The sequence below is a fragment of the Eulemur rufifrons genome, chromosome 6, assembly GCF_041146395.1.
Source record: "Eulemur rufifrons isolate Redbay chromosome 6, OSU_ERuf_1, whole genome shotgun sequence".
NCBI classification, from domain to species: Eukaryota; Metazoa; Chordata; class Mammalia; order Primates; family Lemuridae; genus Eulemur; species Eulemur rufifrons.
In genome coordinates, this window is record NC_090988.1 from 13,178,643 (window position 1) to 13,197,911 (window position 19,269).

A 19,269-nucleotide genomic window follows, 5' to 3' on the forward strand; every position below is an offset into this window, starting at 1 on the left:
TAATACTTAGAGACCACAATCTGGGCACTAAGGACACTTATAGCTACTGGTATGATTACTGTCTCCAGGCCTTTTTCAGTGGAAAAAGTTAGAAATTACTTTTTCGTTTCTTTTTAAGAGAAAAATACATTATGAGTGCATGCTTTTGTTTACAATTCAAATTTAAGAATACCAGGTTTTTACTTAACTTTGATTTTATATTTGTATCTCTTTACTCTTATGCTGAAAATCTTGGTCCCAATGATATTAACATAATTACTTATACACTTCATTCTACACAATATATATTATTATACTTTCAAATATCTATACCAGTATTGTGACTAACAATATGCTATTGAAAACAATTTAAAATTCAACTTGCACTTCTTTTTTGCGTTAGGATATAGCATGCTGATGTATGTAGTCAATTCTTTTTTAAAGTAACTTGAACTAATTCTTCTCTGTGTTGTAGGGATTTTTAAAATGAATTTTAAATTTTAATTTAATTTTGTTTAATGATTATATAAATCATTTGCAAGGTTGAAAGTTAAAGCTATAAAGCTAGGTACTTTTAGAGAAATCTAATTTCCATCCCTATCTCTTCCACTCAATTCCCCCCTTAGTTCATATGGGCAATGATTTTTGTTAGTTTTTAGTTTAGCCGTCCATTAAAAAAATATAATTCAGTATGTATGTATTTTTATCCCTTTCTCAGGTTAAAGGAGATCTAATATAGACTTTCTTCTGCACTTTGCTTTTTTTTTTTTTCCACTCAGTAATGTATCCTAAAGATTACTCTATAGACATGTAAAATGGACTTCCTCACCATTCCTTTTCATTGCTGTAAAATACTCCTGGGCAGCCAGGCCCCTACTGATAGATACTTGAGTTACTATAGATGGTGCTGGAATAGCTTTGTGCATGTGTCAAATTATAATTTTGCTGTTTGCCTTTGGGATAGATGCCTAAAAGTGATTTAGGAATTGCTTGGTCAAAGGTAAGTGCCAAAGTAACTTTGCTAGATGTTGACAAATTCCCCTTCATGGAATTAAGGTTCTATTATTTTTACATTACCACCAGAAACGTAAACATATAGGGGGTCTTCAAAAAGTTCATGGAAAATGCTTATTGTGAAAAATTATGCATAGATTTCAAAAATTTCTGGGGTCAAAATAAACTTGCACTAACTTGTTATAACATGTCTCAGCAGGATCAAGTTTGAGGCACTAAGAAGGGTAAAACATCAGTTTGAAAAAAGCCCCTATCAGAGCAACAAGAATTCTGCTAAAATTGAAATAACAACAAATATCAGATTTCAGGTGAATGTTGGGTGGAAGAATGGTGAAATCATCGATGCGTTATGAAAAGTTTATGCGGACAATGCCCCCAGGAAAGCAGCAGTTTACAAAGGGATAACTAGTTTTAAGAAGGGATGAGGCCGGGCGCGGTGGCTCACGCCTGTAATCCTAGCACTCTGGGAGGCCGAGGTGGGTGGATCGCTCGACGTCAGGAGTTCAAGACCAGCCTGAGCAAGAGCGAGACCCCATCTCTACTAAAAAATAGAAAGAAATTATATGGACAGCTAAAAATATATATAGAAAAAATTAGCCGGGCATGGTGGTGCATGCCTGTAGTCCCAGCTACTCGGGAGGCTGAGACAGGAGGATCCCTTGAGCCCAGGAGTTTGAGGTTGCTGTGAGCTAGGCTGACTGCACGGCACTCACTCTAGCCTGGGCAACAGAGTGAGACTCTGTCTCAAAAAAAAAAAAAAAAAAGAAGGGATGAGACAATGTTGAAGATGAAGCCTGCAGTAGCCGACCATCCACATCATTTTGCAAAGACAAAAGTCATCTTGTTTGTGTCCTAATTGAAGAGGACTGACAGTTAACAGCACCAGCAATAGCCAACACCATAGATATCTCAATTGGTTCAGGTTACACAATTCCGACTAAAAACTTAAAGTTGAACAAACTTTCCACTTGATGAGTGACAAAATCATTGTGCCCAGATCAGCTGCGGACAAGAACAGAGCAGGCACCCACTTTACAATACTGATTTGGCTGCTTCTGACTTCTTTTTGTTTCCAAATCTTAAAAAATCTCCAAAGGCCATCTATTTTTCTTCAGTTAATAATGTAAAAGAGACAGCATTGACATGATCAAATTCCAAGGACCCTCAGTTCTTTAAGGATGAACTAAATGGCTGGTATCATCACTTACAAAAGTGCCTTAAACTCGATGGAGCTTATGTGGAGAAATAAAGTTTCTATTTTTTATTTTTATCTTTTAATTCCATTTTTCCACCGACTTTTTGAAGTCCCCTCATATGAGAGTGGTTGTTTTCATATAAACTTCTTAACAAACCATGTTGTGAAATTATTAGATTTTTGCCAATATGATAGCTAAGAGATACTATTTCAACATAGTTATAATTTTCCATTTCTTTCATTATGAATATCTTTTCACATCTTTAGGAACAATCAGCCTTATTTTTCCTTGTGTGTGGAATTGTATTAATTTTTTTCTTCTTAATTTTTAGAAGATTTTTATACATTAGAGATTTAGATTTAATCCTTTGTGATATGTTACAAATATTTTTTCCCAGTTTATCATTTGCTCTTTACGTTTTATTTTTTGACATGAAAAGGCATTTATTTTTATGTAGTCAAAGTTATCAATCATTTCCACTCCTTTGCTTCTGGATTTTGAGTCATTATTAGGGAAGTTTATCTTACTGTCAGGTTATAAAGCTATTAATCTGTTTTCTTATAGTATTTCTATGATTCCAGTTTATACATTTAAATCTTGCATCCATTTGATCTTATTTCTGATTTATGATATGAGCAATTCATCCAATTTTAACTTTTTATATATAGTTATCCAGTTAGGAAAAAGTTGATCTTTTCCCTCTGATATGAGATGCTACCTTTATTATATACTAATTTTTATTTTAGAGCATCAATATTGAAACATATTCCTGTAATTGTTACTGGGGTTATTCTGAAATGAGGTAATAAAATTCATTTGAAGTCTTCAGTTCCACTAACTTTTTCTGTAAAGTTTTTAATAGCAGTCCCTTTGTGCCCTGTTCATTTTAAAATTAAAATTCTGCATTTCCAATTATCAGGGTGTTCTCAGGAAATAAACCCAATGGCCTGGAGACCACTATCTAAAACTAGTACAGGGAGGATGAATCTAAGGTGGAGGAGAAAATGCTACCATTGGTTACATACTTCCTACATCTCTAACACTAGGCCTGCATTATCTTATCTCATTTAATCCTCATACTAATCCTGAGTGGGGAGGGTTGCTATCGCCCTTTTATAGATGAGGAAACTGAGGCTCCCCGAGGTTATTCTATGAACAAAACTGTCTAACCACAATTTGGGAATAAGGAATTAAGAGGAAGCAAAAGAGAGAGCATCTCTTCATTTTAAATAGCATATCTGTTTATTTGGTTTTTGTTTGTCTCCTGCAAAGGGGACTAACTCAATTTGAGAATTTGGTCCAAATAACTGAGATTTACTAGTCTCCCTCAAACCACATTTGAGGTCACAGAGTTCCATTTTTTTCCTAAAGGGATTTTTTACTTTTCTAAAAATAGTACTTTTCTACAAATGAGGAACTAATTCAAAGAGGTGTCCTGTGTTATTTAAAAATTATGACCTACTGTTTCATGAGGTTTAAAAAGACCTGGAAGAATTACTTTCTCTTTTTAAATATCAATACAAGATGTTCCCACAAAGTTACATCTCCCTAGAATTAGGCAAGATATCTTTTTTAAATAAACTGTGAGATATTTGGGGAGAATATAAGAAGCTTCTACTGCCTTAGTTTTACTTTGCTTTTATCTGAAAACAAGACATAGAGCAGAAAATGTAGGAAAAAAATTAACATATTTCAACAGGTCTAGAGTAATGACCAGTGATGACATATTTGTTCATGAATGCATTACAGTAGGGAAGAGGGCTTCTCTGCTGGAAGGTGTTACATTGTAAAGATCTAGATCTAAACCCCATTATAAATATAACAAATTACCATGACTTCAACCAGGGGAAGTAACAGGAGATTATGTTGTTGGGTTAAATTAGTGGACTCATTAATGATCAGCAGTTCAAACCACTTTCTTCATCTACAGGGAGACTCACTACATGATAGGTGCTCAGCATATTGGGTAGTGTAATCCTTTTCAACTATTATTTTCACCTAATGATAGATGGTACAGTTGATGCTTGGAGCCAGAAAATTTTGGTTTGGATATTTTTATTTTTTGAGTAATTTGAGAGAAAGGAATATAAGTATTCTTTTGACTTAGCTCCCAGAAGGTTATACTAAGAAAGATCATTACATAGATATTTCTCAGGTTTCTCTTTGGCTCCATCTTACAATGAGCAAGAAGTGAGTGAAATGCCTTGTCAGGGGTTTACATTATATGTAAGTGAGGAAGCAAGATCCTGCTTCGATCACTTTAGGATCCAAGGGACCAAGGGTCTAATTCCAATCATTTTACTAATTAGTTATGTGATCTTTGATGGCTGATTGAATCTCTCTGGGCCTCTGTTTCTTCATCAATAAAACAAAAGAATTGCCCCAGATCAATGTTTTCCAAATTGTGTTTCTTAGAATGATAGTTTTCCATAAAACAACTGCTTTGTAATTTAAAAGTGTTCAATTTGGGATTCAAAAGTAATTGAAAACCCAATTCACCTGGCTTAAATAATAGTGTGGGATCTTGATCTCACTTAACAAGAAGTTCTGAAATATTCAGAGTTTAACAAAATCATTAAGGACTCAAGTTTACTCTGTCTCTTTTCTATGGCATCCTCACCATAGTAGCTCAGATCCCTTGGTGAAGATAAAATGGCTATGGTGGTTCCAGGCATCATTTGCAGTTATGACAACATTTTGCAGGAAGGAGGATATTTTCGTTCTGAGTGTCTCTTTTTATCATTAATTTTTTTTCTGGAACCCCACTAGGAACTTCCACTTGTGTCTGGATGGCCAACATTGTTTTTTGTGGTCATGCCTAAATTGACCACTGGCAAGGGGAATGGGACTACCATGACTGGCTCTAATCAATCATGATTTCTCTTTTTGCCTGGGGCTGAAGCCTGCCTCCCCTGAAGCACATGACTGCACAGAGTGGGGAGGATGCTAGAACAAAATTACGGATCCATTAGAAAAGAGGAAGAGGCCGGGTGCGGTGGCTCACACCTGTAATCCTAGCACTCTGGGAAGCCGAGGCAGGTGGATCTTTTGAGCTCAGGAGTTCGAGACCAGCCTGAGCAAGAGCGAGACCCCGTCTCTAATAAAAATAGAAAGAAATGATTTGGACAGCTAAAAATATATATAGAAAAAAATTAGCCGGGCATGGTGGCACATGCCTGTAGTCCCAGCTACTCGGGAGGCTGAGGCAGAAGGATTGCTTAAGCCCAGGAGTTTGAGGTTGCTGTGAGCTAGGCTGATGCCACGGCACTCTAGCCCGGGCAACAGAGTGAGACTCTGTCTCAAAAAAAAGAAAGAAAAGAGGAAGAAATTGGCAAATGGATAAGTCTGTTTGAGCAGTGTAGTGTTAAATAAAACTAAACAGATTCCTTTAGGAGATGACTCTTCAGAGCCTTTACTATGCTAATATGCACTACCTATATGAGAGAGGTACAGTATTCAATATTTTTCAAACTTATTTGACTCCAGACAACTTTTTTATTTCTTCACACAACACCTATTAACATTCCTAGGACACCAACATTCCTCAAAATACATTTTAGGAAATGCTTGAGATGAACTCTAAAATCCTTCCTAATTATAATATTCTATGATTATCTATAAAACTAGATTCAGATTTGCTGGGATGCAAGACATCTATAAATACAACTATGTATTGGTCAAGGTCTATGGAGGAAACAGATGATAGACTCAAACTGGGTAATTTAGGAGATTTTATAAATGAACCAGATACAAAGCTTTGGGGGAACCACATAAGATAGTGCAGGGTCCCTCTAGGTCTGAGGAGGTGAAGGAAATAAGTAGATTCCAGAACCAGAGTTGGTTCTGCTTGACCAGAATTGTGACCTCTACTCGGGGGCACAGTTAGTCCCTGGAAACCTTGGACACCAGGTGTTTCCTGCTCCCTGCTGGAACTATACATTCTCCAACTGTATGCCAGAGAGAGGGTAAAGGAGCCCCTGATGTAGCCCAAGGTGTCAGTCTCCTGGGGCACACATCAGGTAGAAAAGGGTGGAGAGAATGGAGGGACAAATGAAAGGTATCGACACAGCCACCCAACATCTCATGTCATCTTAAATGTCTCCCTGGAGATGTCTCCCATCTTAATATAGCAGTAGAAAGGGCACCACATTGAATTCAGACAGAACCGGATCAGCCTCTGGGTTCTACCGTCAGCTGGTTATATAATCTTGGTAGTCTCCTAAGCTGTTTTATAGAATTTAGAGCATCTCTTATGTGACAAGTGTGCATTATAATACCTAATACCTGACAAAACTGTTATGATGATTAAATGAGAATACCCATGAAAAGTGTCTGCCTCATAGTTGGTCCTCTGTAAATATCATTTTTCTTTTTTATGTCTTGCCTCTGCCATTTGCCAAATATAAATTGAGAAACTACCATGGGCTAGGCACTGTGCAAGTTAGACATTCATTGACCACAGAAAGTGTTTGGCCAGTGTATTGGGGTATAATTTCATACCAAGTAGGACTAGATGACACATAAGTCCTTATGCCTCCAAGAAACTATGAACACTTTATAGCAATCACCAGGACACTATGGTCACCTTAAAGATAATATTTATAACTCAGCTGTGCTTTGAAAATTTTTGGTTTGTGCTACATCAGGATTCCTCAACCTGTTGGAATCACTCAGGGAGCTTTTAGAAAATACAGATGCCAAAACTCCACCTCAGGTCTACTGAGACCAATACTTGAGAGCAAACCTGGGAATCTCTGTTTTATGAAATCCTCTTGGATGATTCTAACAATCGGCTCTGCATGTTACTGAAATGCTGGCACAATTGTTTGGCCTCTTGAATAAAAGCAACCGGAGAAATGGAAGCAGTCGCATCCTTTGGGAGGATTAACTTGCAAACATAAACTCAAAGTAGGCCCATGCAGCAGCAAGGTTTAATCAACCACGACAAGCTGTGATGTGAATGTTTTCAGAATACTAATGGCTTGGTGAATATTTTCTGACTCAGAACTGCCATAAAACTATAAATGACATGCCTAATCTTGATGTGTTTGCATGTTAAAACTCTCTTAGAAAGCAGGACATCTGGCTCATTCCCCTTCTAACTCCGTTATTTCCCCTCTCCTCCTGAACAATTCAGTCCTAAAGTCTTTAGGTGGGGTATAGCAAAGTAGGTGTCCACCGTGGGGTTGGTGAGGAAGCTGTGGGGCCCCAGAGAGGGGTGTCAGAGCCAGGGCCTGGGGAGGAGGCAGGGCCCCTCAGAGGGCTGCCCAGCACTTGGTGTGGGTGAGAAGAGTTACGTGGAGCAGCGTGTGTGTGTAAGTGTGTGCTGAGAGCTTTTGCACAATGGGACCACCTGGTGTGAGGTGTCAGAGCCCAGGCTTGGTGAGGAGATCACCCACATGGTGGGGGCAGGGAGGAGAGCACAGAATGGGAGTCAGAGCCTGAGCAGGCAGAGAAGGACATCCTCAAGGAGAATGGGGTGGTAGCAAAGATGGGAGATCAGTTACATACAGAGGATTGGTTAAAAAAAAAGATGTAAATATATTAAGGATGATGAAAGTCATGTTTCTCAGAGAAGGGAGTTACAGAAAGGGAGAAATCTCAAAAAAACTCATGGTTTTCAATAGCTATATTTAAATATATACACACATTATATACATATACACATACACATACACATAAATTGTCATATATTCCCTAGCTCTGTCCACTGACAGGACTTGAGAATGATGGTACCATAAAAGCAATGAGTACACCTGGCAGCTGGATCTGGGCTTCTATAATAAATACCATTTTCCACTAAACGGAACCAGGGATCCTTGGAAAAATGGCTGATTCCAGGGTTGGAACAGGAAAAGTTTAAGATAAGCCTGGAATATCTTGTTTAAGAAAGCAAGAAAGTACTCCAAGCTTACCGAGTACATGTCAAAGGACACGGAAGCCACCTTCTACAATTTATCATCAAATTAGCAATAGATTAATTTGATAGTAACAGATTTTAACCCATTGAATGACAGAGGCAACTATACAGGGATATATATATATACCATACAGGTATAAATAAATAAATGAATAACTTGAAAGTTTGATGAGGAACAGGATATTTGAAGTCTTAAAGCATCTATCTCCCCAAAAAGTCTGGCAGACACTACCTTAATCAAGTGTTCAAAGTGAACATCATCAACAACAGGATAAATAAAATGTAATGATATAAACATAACATTGATCCTGTGATAGTCCCCTGAAAGTTGCATAACTTGAATCTAATCACAAGAAAACATCAGACAAAGCCAAACTGAGGACAGTCTGCAAAATAATTCACCCATAATCTTCAAAAATGACCAGGTCATGAAAGTAAAGCCAAAATTAAGGAACTGTTCCAAACTGAATGAGACTAAAATGCAGTGTGATTCTGAACTGGATGCTTTGGGACAATTGGTATAACTGGGAAAACTTGAATGGAGGCTGAGGACCATTAATAGAAATATAACAATGTTAATTTCCTGATTTTGGTGGTTGCATTGTGGTTATAGAGGAGAGTGTCCTTGTTTGTAGGAAATCCACACTACACTGCTTGGAGGGTGAAGGACATCATGTCAACTTACTCTCAAGCAATTCCGAGGGAAAAGTGCTCTGTGCTGTCTTTACACTCTTCTGTAATTTTGTGATTGTTCAAAAAATTTTTGTCAAGAGAAAAAAATCAGCACAGCTGGATCTGGCCCCTGTGACAAATTGCAAACTTATAATACGTGTGTGTGTGTGTGTGTGTGTGTGTTATTTTAGAATTGGTTTATTAAGATTCAAACAATGAGAAATTTGCCACATAAATGCCAGAGTTTGCTGTATAAATAAACTTATAGAAAGGCTGGGTGTGGTGGTTCATACCTGTAATCCCAGCACTCTAGGAGGCCAAGGCGGGAGGATCGCTGGAGCCCAGGAGTTGGAGGTTGCAATGAGCTAGGATGACGCCACTGCACTCTAGCAGAGGCAAAAGAATAAAACTATGTCTCAAAAAAAAAGAACGATTGTTCTATTAAAAAAATTTAAAAAAAAGACATGCCATATGTTACTTTCACACGTGAAAACAGGACGTACAACATAGAACACAACCACTAGAATAACAAATATATATTCTGCTCTTTATTAAAGAGTGTTTAAAAACCATCTATTAGGCCAATAATCAGTAAATTAAACTCATCATTTTCTTTTGTACGTGTTTTTGTAATGGAATGTCCAGATCAAAACTCTGTCTATCAGATCAGCTCTCATGATTTAGCAAGAAAATCTGAGAAATTCTAATCTTTGGGCCTACTTTAACCTAACTCCTTGTGCCTTGGGGCATGGATGCTGGAGGCTTCCTGCCCATCTGAGTCATTCATTATTATGCACCACATCTCCCTGACCTGGTGAGTGTTGGTTACATCTTCTTAAAGTCTGTCTTGAAACTAACCTCCTCAGTTCAGGGAGCTGAAGGAGCTGCCCCAGGTCACATGACTCAGAAGCTGCAGGACCCGGCACTCACCTCCACCTGCTGGCTCCTCCAGGACAGTGGTCAGTTGAGCGGGATCTTATGGGCTAAGCCTACTCCGCGTGCATTTATTTCTCTCATACTCCCAGGCTATATTGCTCAATGAATGCTCAGGGTCATTTGAAACATGTACAAATGAGGGGCTGACATTGAACAACAATAACAACAACAACAAAAAGAAAGTAGCCTCCTAGGATCAGAGATCTTTAGGTACTTTCATCCCAAAATTCTTTATTTTGTGACCAGAGGAAAGATTTAAAAAAAAATTTTTTTTTTAATAAAGCAGTTCCACTAGAGCCAAGTATCTAAACATTCCTGTTCCCTTTGAGGTAAGATGTTAGCTGGTCACAATGACCCTGATCCTCAAGGCTTAGTAGAATCTTCCTGCTCTGAAGTAGTGTCAGAAATAATAGGTTATTTCTTTCTTTCTTTCTTCCTTTTAACAAGGAGCTTTATGTGTGTGGTTTGGTCCTCATGTTGTCGTGCTGGCTCTGGGACAGATTATCATCTGAGGACACCGTCTCACGTTGCACAGCGAGGACGTTTTCCATGGCACAGTCATTATGCTCTTCCCCACAGGCTGCTCCGCTGAGATGACGCTGCGGCTGCCTTGAAATCACATTTTCTATTGCAGGGAGCACTACACAATACTCTCTGGTATATGAGTCTGCTTTTCTTTTAATTCTGAATGTTGTGCATTTTCCTTCCTCTTTGTTTTTGCATCTGAGTACAACTTCGTGATGTAGTTTATGCAACGCTTCGGGTGGGAAGCTGAAAGAAAAACATGTTGAAGATGAATATTTATGTTGAACAACATTGCACCCATTTATTTGAAACACCTTGATTGAACATCATATTTTTATGTCCAATGTTAATGTCTTTTAAAAATCTAAAATTCATGGATGCCTGTAAATGGTCTGAAAGCATTGTTATATTCTAATTTTTAAAAAAGTCTTGCTACCAAAATAATATACTAATAAACCTGAAATAAAATAGGCAGACATTTCTGCTATAAAATAACATGTGTTGTTGAAAACAACATATTGCCTTAACAAAATTGCACACCAAAAATAACAGGGATTAAGGGAAAAGTAGGATTTGGGCAGACCACTCAAAGCCTATGCAACTCTGTACAAAGAGACTGGAGATGGCCCTGGAGAATATTGTTTAAATGTGCAAAACAATACAGTTAAAATGCTGGATTTCAGGGTACCGAGGCAAGGAGGATGAAAGTGGAGCTCAGACAGCCTAGGAGAAAGTAAAACCTCCGGTGAGCACTGGCAGGCCATTGGGGGTATACCCTTCTAGGGAGGCAGCCCCTGAGTTTAGGTACTCATTTTAAATTTTATTAAAGTTGAATTGCAAGAGTTTCTGCTTATTTAGTAGATGAGCTGAGGGCTTCTCTTTTCCTGTGAGAGATCATAATACTACTCCCACTGTTTTGGTTCCCCTTACCTAGGAAAAATGGCATAGGAAACGACCCAACATAGACATTATAGTGACATCATTCTCTACCTGCCAGGTGAGTTTGAGATGATTGATGCTATAGAAACATGAGCTGCAATACAACAGACTGTATGCAGTTCACACACATTTCCCCTCCTACCCCTAGTTTTCCAGTCAATTCACTTGTGTTCCTCTCCCTGCTGGGACATCTGTTCTTTTTTCCCATTTCACACTCTAGTAGTTCAAAACCAAAAAAAGGCAGAAGTATCATAGGCAAGCTTGTTACAGACACCTCAATCAAACAGATAAAATCGAGCTGCAAAGCTCACTGCATTTCTTATAACTCCTGGCAGGTACAATAAATTAATTTGCATGGACAAAATAAAATGGTTGGAGGGTATAAGATTCCAGCTCTTCTATAGCCCTAGCTTCTGCCTTCTGCATCTTCATTAAGAGTACACGCATGTGTGTATACACACACAGGCACACACACACAATCTCCTTCCAATTTAGATTCTTTTCTTTTCATTTTCTTTACATATTTTGCCTGAGGAATTGCGATGAAGTCATCCAAAAGACCTGACACATTTTGGCTTGCATTGGTTAAGCCTGTATTCATTCATTCAATACAGACTTATCAAATACTCCATTGGAGTCAGGCCCTGTGCTAGGATCTAAAGGCACAGTGTAAATCCCATTACTCACCACCTGAAGGAGTACTGTGGTAGCTAAATCAAAACAGCACAAACTACAATATGGTGCGGAAGTGCTTCACTGATAAAGGTGTACATAGGCTACTCTGGGGCACAGAAGGGGCATAAGGTCCTGGGTGTCCCTGTCTGTGACAGCGAGGAGTCAGGGATGGCTTCCCAAAGGGGTATACTTTCCACTACATGAGCCTAACTGCTACTGTTTGTTGTTTAAGATGAACTTCCTTAAGTTCTACAAGGTGATTTATGAGATTGACTTTCTAGTGCTAAACATTAAGTTTTGATTTTTTTCCCTTCTTTTTCTAAAGGCAACTAATTAATTGTGATGGTTACTTTTAAGTGTCAACTTGACTAGATTAAAAAACTTGACTGGACTAGAAACCCCGGTAAAGCATTATTTTTGGGTGTGTCTGTGAGGGCGATTCCAGAAATTAGCACGTGAGCCTGAGTGGACTAGGTGGGGAAGATCCACCCTCAATGTGGGCAGGCACCACCCAGTCAGCTGCGACCCAGAGAGAACAAAAACAGAGAGAAGGCGAATGTGTTGATCGATCTATTGGAGCTGGGATACACACTTCCTTTCCTGTTCTTGGACAATAAAACTCTAGGCTTCCTGGATTTACACCAACGGCTCCCCCCAAATCCCCTCTCCCTGTCCCTTGAGTTCTCAGGCCAGTGACTTTGGCCTGGGGGTTACACCATCGGCTTCCCAGTTCCGAGGCCTTCAGACTTGAACTGAGCCAGGCTACTGGCATCCGAGGTCTCTAGTTTGCAGACAGACTTCTTGTCATGGGATTTAGCCTCCATAATTGCATGAACCAATTCCCCTAATAAATCCCATCTCATATATGTGTGTGTGTATATATATACATGTGTGTATTATATACATATACATATATCCCATTGGTTCCATCTCTTTGGAGAACCCTAATACATTAATGAACCTCAGTCTTAAAATCTCAGGTCACACAATTGACTTACTTTGGCTATTTTTCTCTTGGGATGATGTTTCTTCATTATTTGACCGGGATCTGTAACTTTCTAGTGTGTTTTCTGAAATTTCATTTTCTGCAAGAAAAGAAAGTTAAGTTACTAATTTCTCATGCCACAGACATGTAGAGATGTATGTTTGAATAAGATGATAGCTCTGTTACTATACAATAGGAGACTTATTGTGCCCTTCCCATGCCTCATGTCCTCATTAATTTCAACACATAGTGGTTTAGTGTTTGCTGTGGTTCCTATAAGCCCTGTGCTAGGCACTATGAGTCCTAGAAGTCAACTGACCACAGATTAGAACCAAGTGTTGTCTTTCAGAAAGGAACAATTCATGTAGCCCTAAAAGGATCATAGGGATGAAGCATCAGTGGAGAGATTTTGAAACAATGCTATGGCATTGGCCTACTGTGTCACAACAGCTGAAAAGTCAGACTTTGTCTCTAGGTGTATGTATAATGAGAATATTACCCTTCCAAATACCCAGAGAGACTGATTTTAAACTAGCACAAGTGACACTTTTAAGAGAGTCAGAGCTATTCAAAGATGTAGTATTTTGCCTTAGGACATAAGGAGTTCTCTGTCACTGGAGGTATATGAGCCTGATGTGGCTAGATCAGCACTGCCCAATAGCACTATAAGGTAAGCCACACGTGTAATTGAAAATATCCTAGTAGCCACATATGAAAAGTAAAAAGAAGATGAAATTAATTTAATAACATGTTTTAATTAATACCTCTAAGATATTATTATTTGGCATATTCTTTTGTGTGTCTGTATATGTGTGTGTAGAGTGTTCAAAATGGAATGTGTATTTTATCCTTACAGCACATCCCAATAGGGACTGGCCACATGTCAGGTCCTCAGTAGCCATCTTGTGGCTGATTTATTGGGCAGCACAGGGCTAGACAATCATTCAGAATTAAGGAGGGGATTTGATCCCGACACATGGTTATGGAATGAATTGAGTAGATGGTCATTCTGGATAACTTTGTAGGTCCCTTCCAGCTCTGATATAGGTTGAGTCTATGTATTTTAATGGGTATCTTCTATGGTAGCTAAATAATATTTTTTTTGTTTACAATGCTAACTTTTTAATCAGAATGCTTAAAACAATGACTGATATATTGTGGTTGAGTGAAGCTGAGTGCATTCTTGTAAAGTAGGAATGGGATCGAAACAGCCTATCATGTTCAACCTCTGCTTGGCCACCACTAGAATATGAACTCCTTGGGAGCAGGGACCGGGGCTGTCTTGTTGACAGATATGTTGTGTCCCCATTGCCTGGAACAGTGCCTGGCACACAGAGGATGCTCAATGAATGCCTCTTGAATGAACGGATGAATTAGCTCTCCATTTTGTATCCCTTCATGAACAGAAGCTTCTATAATTTAATAGCAATTTCCAGAGCTACTCCAGTGTCAATTGGTACGCACTCTTACACTATGTCCCTGGAGATTCATAGCTCACATTTACCAGAAAACAAACAATTGCTTATTTGAATGACAGTACTTACCAAATAGATCGTGCAACATTTAACGAGAAAAGTTTTAATTGACAAAATTTTCCTAGCCAATTGTTTTGGCATCTTCTAGCCTCCATCGGGTTCTCTGGCCACTTACCTTTTTTCCACGTCACGTGTGCTTTCCGCAGCTTCATTATGAACAACTGGACTATGATGAAGAGTATGAAAATGAGGAAGGACACCAGAGTGAGCAGCAGGATGCCACTTTTCTTCCTTGTCAATTCCATATACTGAGGAGTTGCTTCTACAAGGAAGAGTGAAAGGACTTTAGATACTTTGGTTTTTTTCAGTCACTGAGGAATACATACAGTACTTCCACAGTGTAGTGTGGGCTAACAGCTCAGATGAAGAGATGAGGAAGAGCTTACCCTCGAAGGCAAAGAGAGTCATGTGTTCATTCTTCAAAAACAAGCAAACAGGCATACAAGCAAACAAAGCAATTCCGTGGGATGATTTGAAAAAGTTTTTAAAGTTACATAGACATTGCAGTAGTTATTTTTCACTTCTAGAGAAAGCATGTGAGAAGATTGACTTAAATTATGGTCAAGGGATTCAAGTTAGCTGTAAGGAATGAATTTTCAGCAAAGTGTAGTTAAGTAGCAAGAAAGATTGATAAAAAGTTTGGGAAGCTATCTAAATAAAATGAAACTTCATTTATCTTGGTTAATGTGGCCCTATGGGAAGGTATTTGGGGCTAAATTAGATAAGTTCTTAAAAGTCTTTCTAAAGCTAGAATTCTGAGTCTGTGATCTGTAGTTTTGCTAAATGTCCTGGTCCCCTTATCTCAATCAACAAGTAATTAAGGAGTGCTGGCTATGTGTAGAACATCATGTTTAGGGCTGCTGAAGACACAAATCCCTATACTTTAGGGGTGGTTCTCTACATATGTAAACAAATTAATAAAAACAAACAAAAGTAAGATATCTTTATGCCAAATTCCAGATCCATATGTGTTTATATTATAGTATTATGTTCAGGGATTGAAAGGCAAGAGTGGTCTCTGAGGGCCAAGTTGGTCAGAAAAGTTTTTAGTGAAGATATTGGCCTTGACGGAGGACTAGGGAGAGGACTGATGAGGTCTCTGTTTCCACTGGGGAAAGTTAAAATAAACAGGGCAGGGCAACTGAAAGAGGATGATGTTTTCAGAGAAAAATATGTGTCTTGCAGAGACTTTATAGACACAGGACTGCAAGGGAGGTAGTAGACTGCTCCTTTTGGGGCGTCTGGGGTTCACACTATGTGTTGTGGACTTCGGGAAGCCATGAAGGTGTTCTGAACACAGGCGTGCAGAGTGCAAAGGGGTGTTTTGGTGGTAGGATGCTAAAAACGAACCAGAAGAGGAGAAACTAAAATTACAGTACTTCACGCAGGAGATGATGAAGGCCTAGCCTGGGGGGTGGCAATGATAATGGACACAATTCCTGAAAGAAAAGACTCAAAAGTCCTGGAAAACTGATTTTATATATGTGTGTGCACATGCACACACACACACACACACACACACAAACACACAGGAGTGAAAGATAACACTGAGGTTTGGGGCCTGTGTGATACTTTGGACAAGCTGATTTTTGTGGGAAAAGGTGCTGTTTGGTCTTTAGTGATGCTGAGTTTGAGTTTGAGGAGATGGCAGAAAATTTGACTAGAGATATGTACAAAATGAAGTGAAACTGGGACTAACACTCAGAAGAATGTTCCAGAAATACAGGTATAGAAATCTTTTGCCTAGTGACAATAGGAATGATCTTGGGGATGGATAAACTTTTTAAGAATTAAGGAAAGAACAAAAGATGGAGAAGTAAAATCAGAAAAATACTCACATTGAAGAAGTCAGAGGAGGAAGTGGAGTTAGCCAATGGATAAAGAGAAGCAGTGGTCAGCAAGAAATAACAGGAATAGGCAAAGTATGTCAAGAAGCCAGGAGGCAACTAGACCAAGAAGGGACCAGGGAGTGAGAACCCTAACCCATCATGTCGTCAAGGGCAGAAACATCAAGGAGGACTGGAAAAGGTCATTGGATTACCAATTAAGAGGTTAAAATGTCAAGTGTTTATTCTAAATATGGTTGGTGTCACTTACCAGTGGTCAAGTCGGGGTCTTGAGTAGTTTGTTCTTCCTCTTCTTTGCCCATCTCTAATGTACTAGAATCTTCCATTATTGAGACTAAGGTGAAAAAAAGACATGATAAAAGCATACACCACATGTATGTGACTATATATAACTATATATATATATATATATATATTCTTCCTAAAGCATCTTTGGAAACCAAATTAAATGATCCTTATTAAAAAACAATTATTGAGATCATTTTTGAACTACTGATTTCTTACAAAAACAGTTGCAAAGGGCCAAGCCCACTTTGGCTTTTTTTTTTTTTTTTTTAAGGTAAACATTTGTTGGACACTTACTCTATTTCAGGCCTTGAACTGGGCTTTTGGCATGTATTATTTCTTGTCATACCTCTGAGAAAACAGAGGTTTAGAGTGGTTAAGTAAATTACCTAAAGTTCTGCAGCAAATAAGTGGTAGAACCAATACTTAAACTTGTTTTTTTCTAACTCTAGAACCCAAAATTTAAACCACTGTTACCATGCTCCCTTCCTGAGTCAGGCCTGTTAAGGAGTAGGTCTTTAGGAAGCCTCAAGATATCAACTGAACACCGAGGAATGGTATTCCAAGCTCTGTTTATATAAAACCTACAGCCTGAAATGCATAAAGCAATGATTTTTATGTTGAAATATAGCCTCAATTGTCATTTGAACCTCTGCCTGTCGTCCCCTTAAAAGTGGGATGTACTCTGACATTTTTGCTAGATACAATAAATTATAAAAATAAGAGACTGCTTTTTTCAGATTTTGTTGTTTATCTCCTACTCCCTTTTTTCCCTCTGCAGTCTCTGGTTTTTTAGCCCATTGCACAGCGCCACTATGTGGACCCCGAGGGGAATGAAGTCTCCCATTCTACTGAAAATGGGCATTGTTAACAGTAATAAAACCGTAGGATTGAAAGCTGAAGGGAATTTTAAAAACCATATTTTTTAAATCTTATATATGAAAAGGCAGAACAGAATATTGAATTGTTTAGTAGTGGTGCGAGCCAATTTAAAGACAACTAAATTCTAAACACGTTTACAGTAATTGGATTATTAGAGCAAGTGTTGTGGCTGTTCCACTTCATAATATTTTCAATTTCCATTGTCCCTCAAAAAAAAACTGTGTGGTACATGTTGTATTTATCAGTGTTTAAAAACCCCAAACATTTACTTTTAAATATTATTCAGGATACAAATTTTTAAAAATATGATCTGATACTCAGAACTATGAACATGATAATGATCTGAAAGCACTTATTCTACCAAATGAAATTATTTTAGAGACACTATCTGAAACAGAAAGAGAACAGGTAGAAATTTATGCCTTTCGGGAGAGGCTGTCTTGCTTAAAGCACCATAATAAATTCATTCATTCATTCATACTGCATTTTCTGAGCACCTGCTATTGCCAGACACTCCGCTAGGTAAAATACAAAGTTAAATTACATATATGATCATGCCCTGAGTTAGCCATCGATTGGGTTCACTGTCTCAAAACTGGATTTATAATCCAGGTTTTCTAATTTCTTCTGCATTTATAGTTCAATCTCATCATCAAAAAACGGCCTAAATTCTTGACAACCAAGTAATCGATGTGCCTTCAAAGGTGATTTTGCTATTCAATGACAACACCAAATCTCCAGCTTCTGTTTCTTTGCTCTTAGTTGTTATCTGTGTTTTGTGGCTGGTCTGCTTTAGACAGGTAAACAAAGAAACGAGGTTCCCCGTAAATGCATTCAACCTTGTCCTTTACTTAAGAGGAAATTCAAATGTCAGATCCTGTGTGTATGTGTGTGTGTATACATACATATCTCAAGCAAAATGGCACTGAACTTGAAAGGCTTTATGTTATCCCGGAGCCCATCCCACTAAGCAAGTAGTCCTGACGTGCCTTTACTCCAGGGCACTGCAAAGCTGCAGCCAGTTGAAGGGGGCCTGTATGATCTTATTAAAAATTAAAATACAAATATTCTTAAAACTTATAATTAGAAAAGTGACCTTCCCAAGGAGGCACGATTTTTTTAAATAAAGGCTTAATGGTTTCGGCACTTACCAGTACTAGTGGGCTGCTGAGAGTCTTGAGAGGATAGAGAGCTTCTCTCCAGAGCATCTGAAACTGTCTCTTCATCAGTAACTAAGAAAGGGGAAAAACAGAATTCTGCAACTACGGAGAGCAATTTTACCCACATTGTGTTCCGTAAAAAAAACTGGAGAATGTATTTGGCTGCTACCTGCTTGTAGAGGTTGTGCAGAAACCCCAGAACCGTGTGTTCTGCAGCTTTTGCTCTGGATTTTAAATCTGTATCCCGCTGATTGCCCATCTGCCAACCTGCCTGGCTTAAAAGGACAGCATGCGGCACCTCTGTGTGGCGGCAGTAGTAAGCAAAGGGTATTCACTGTCTCTATGTGTATCCATACATCCATCCGTCTATCCATCCATCCCTCCATCCATATATCTATCTACTTATTTATTAATTAGATGGCTTTGGAATCAGCCTCAGACTGGGTCGAATTCTAATGTTGCTATTTGTTTGCTCCTGGGTGAGCTGGACAAGATGCCTAATCTCTCTAATGCTCAGTTTTTGTTTTTCTTATCTGCAAAATGGAGATACTGACAGCATTTACCTCTTGGAGTGTTTTGTGAGAATTAATAAATTCATCTATATAACCTATTTAGTACAATGCCTGGCTATTTATTAAGCACAATGCTCAAGGTTATATAATATTTTTTGAAATGCTTAGGAATGTTTACAGAGGTTCAACTTAGTATAGGTTTCACCA

At 38.5% G+C, this 19,269-nt stretch overlaps 1 protein-coding gene across 1 annotated transcript; it reads right to left on the reverse strand.

Moving 5' to 3' along the window:
• Window positions 1-10,357: 10,357 nt before the first annotated feature.
• Window positions 10,358-18,677, reverse strand: CRTAM (cytotoxic and regulatory T cell molecule). The gene is made up of 5 exons (XM_069468805.1): window positions 18,542-18,677; window positions 16,474-16,557; window positions 14,492-14,638; window positions 12,855-12,941; window positions 10,358-10,488 (listed from the first exon to the last, which is right to left on the reverse strand). Exons 1-5 carry the CDS (start codon window positions 18,675-18,677, stop codon window positions 10,358-10,360), a joined length of 585 nt encoding a protein of 194 aa, XP_069324906.1.
• Between the last annotated feature and the right edge of the window lie 592 nt (window positions 18,678-19,269).

Coding starts and splice junctions, on each gene's coding strand:
- CRTAM (XM_069468805.1), bottom strand. CDS start 18,677: ATGTGGGTAAAATTGCTCTCCGTAGTTGCAGAATTCTGTTTTTCCCCT. Junction 12,942..14,491: donor ACACGTGACGTGGAAAAAAG/GTAAGTGGCCAG, acceptor CTTTTCTTGCAG/AAAATGAAATTTCAGAAAAC. Junction 10,489..12,854: donor CCAAGAGAAAAATAGCCAAA/GTAAGTCAATTG, acceptor TTTTTCTTTCAG/CTTCCCACCCGAAGCGTTGC.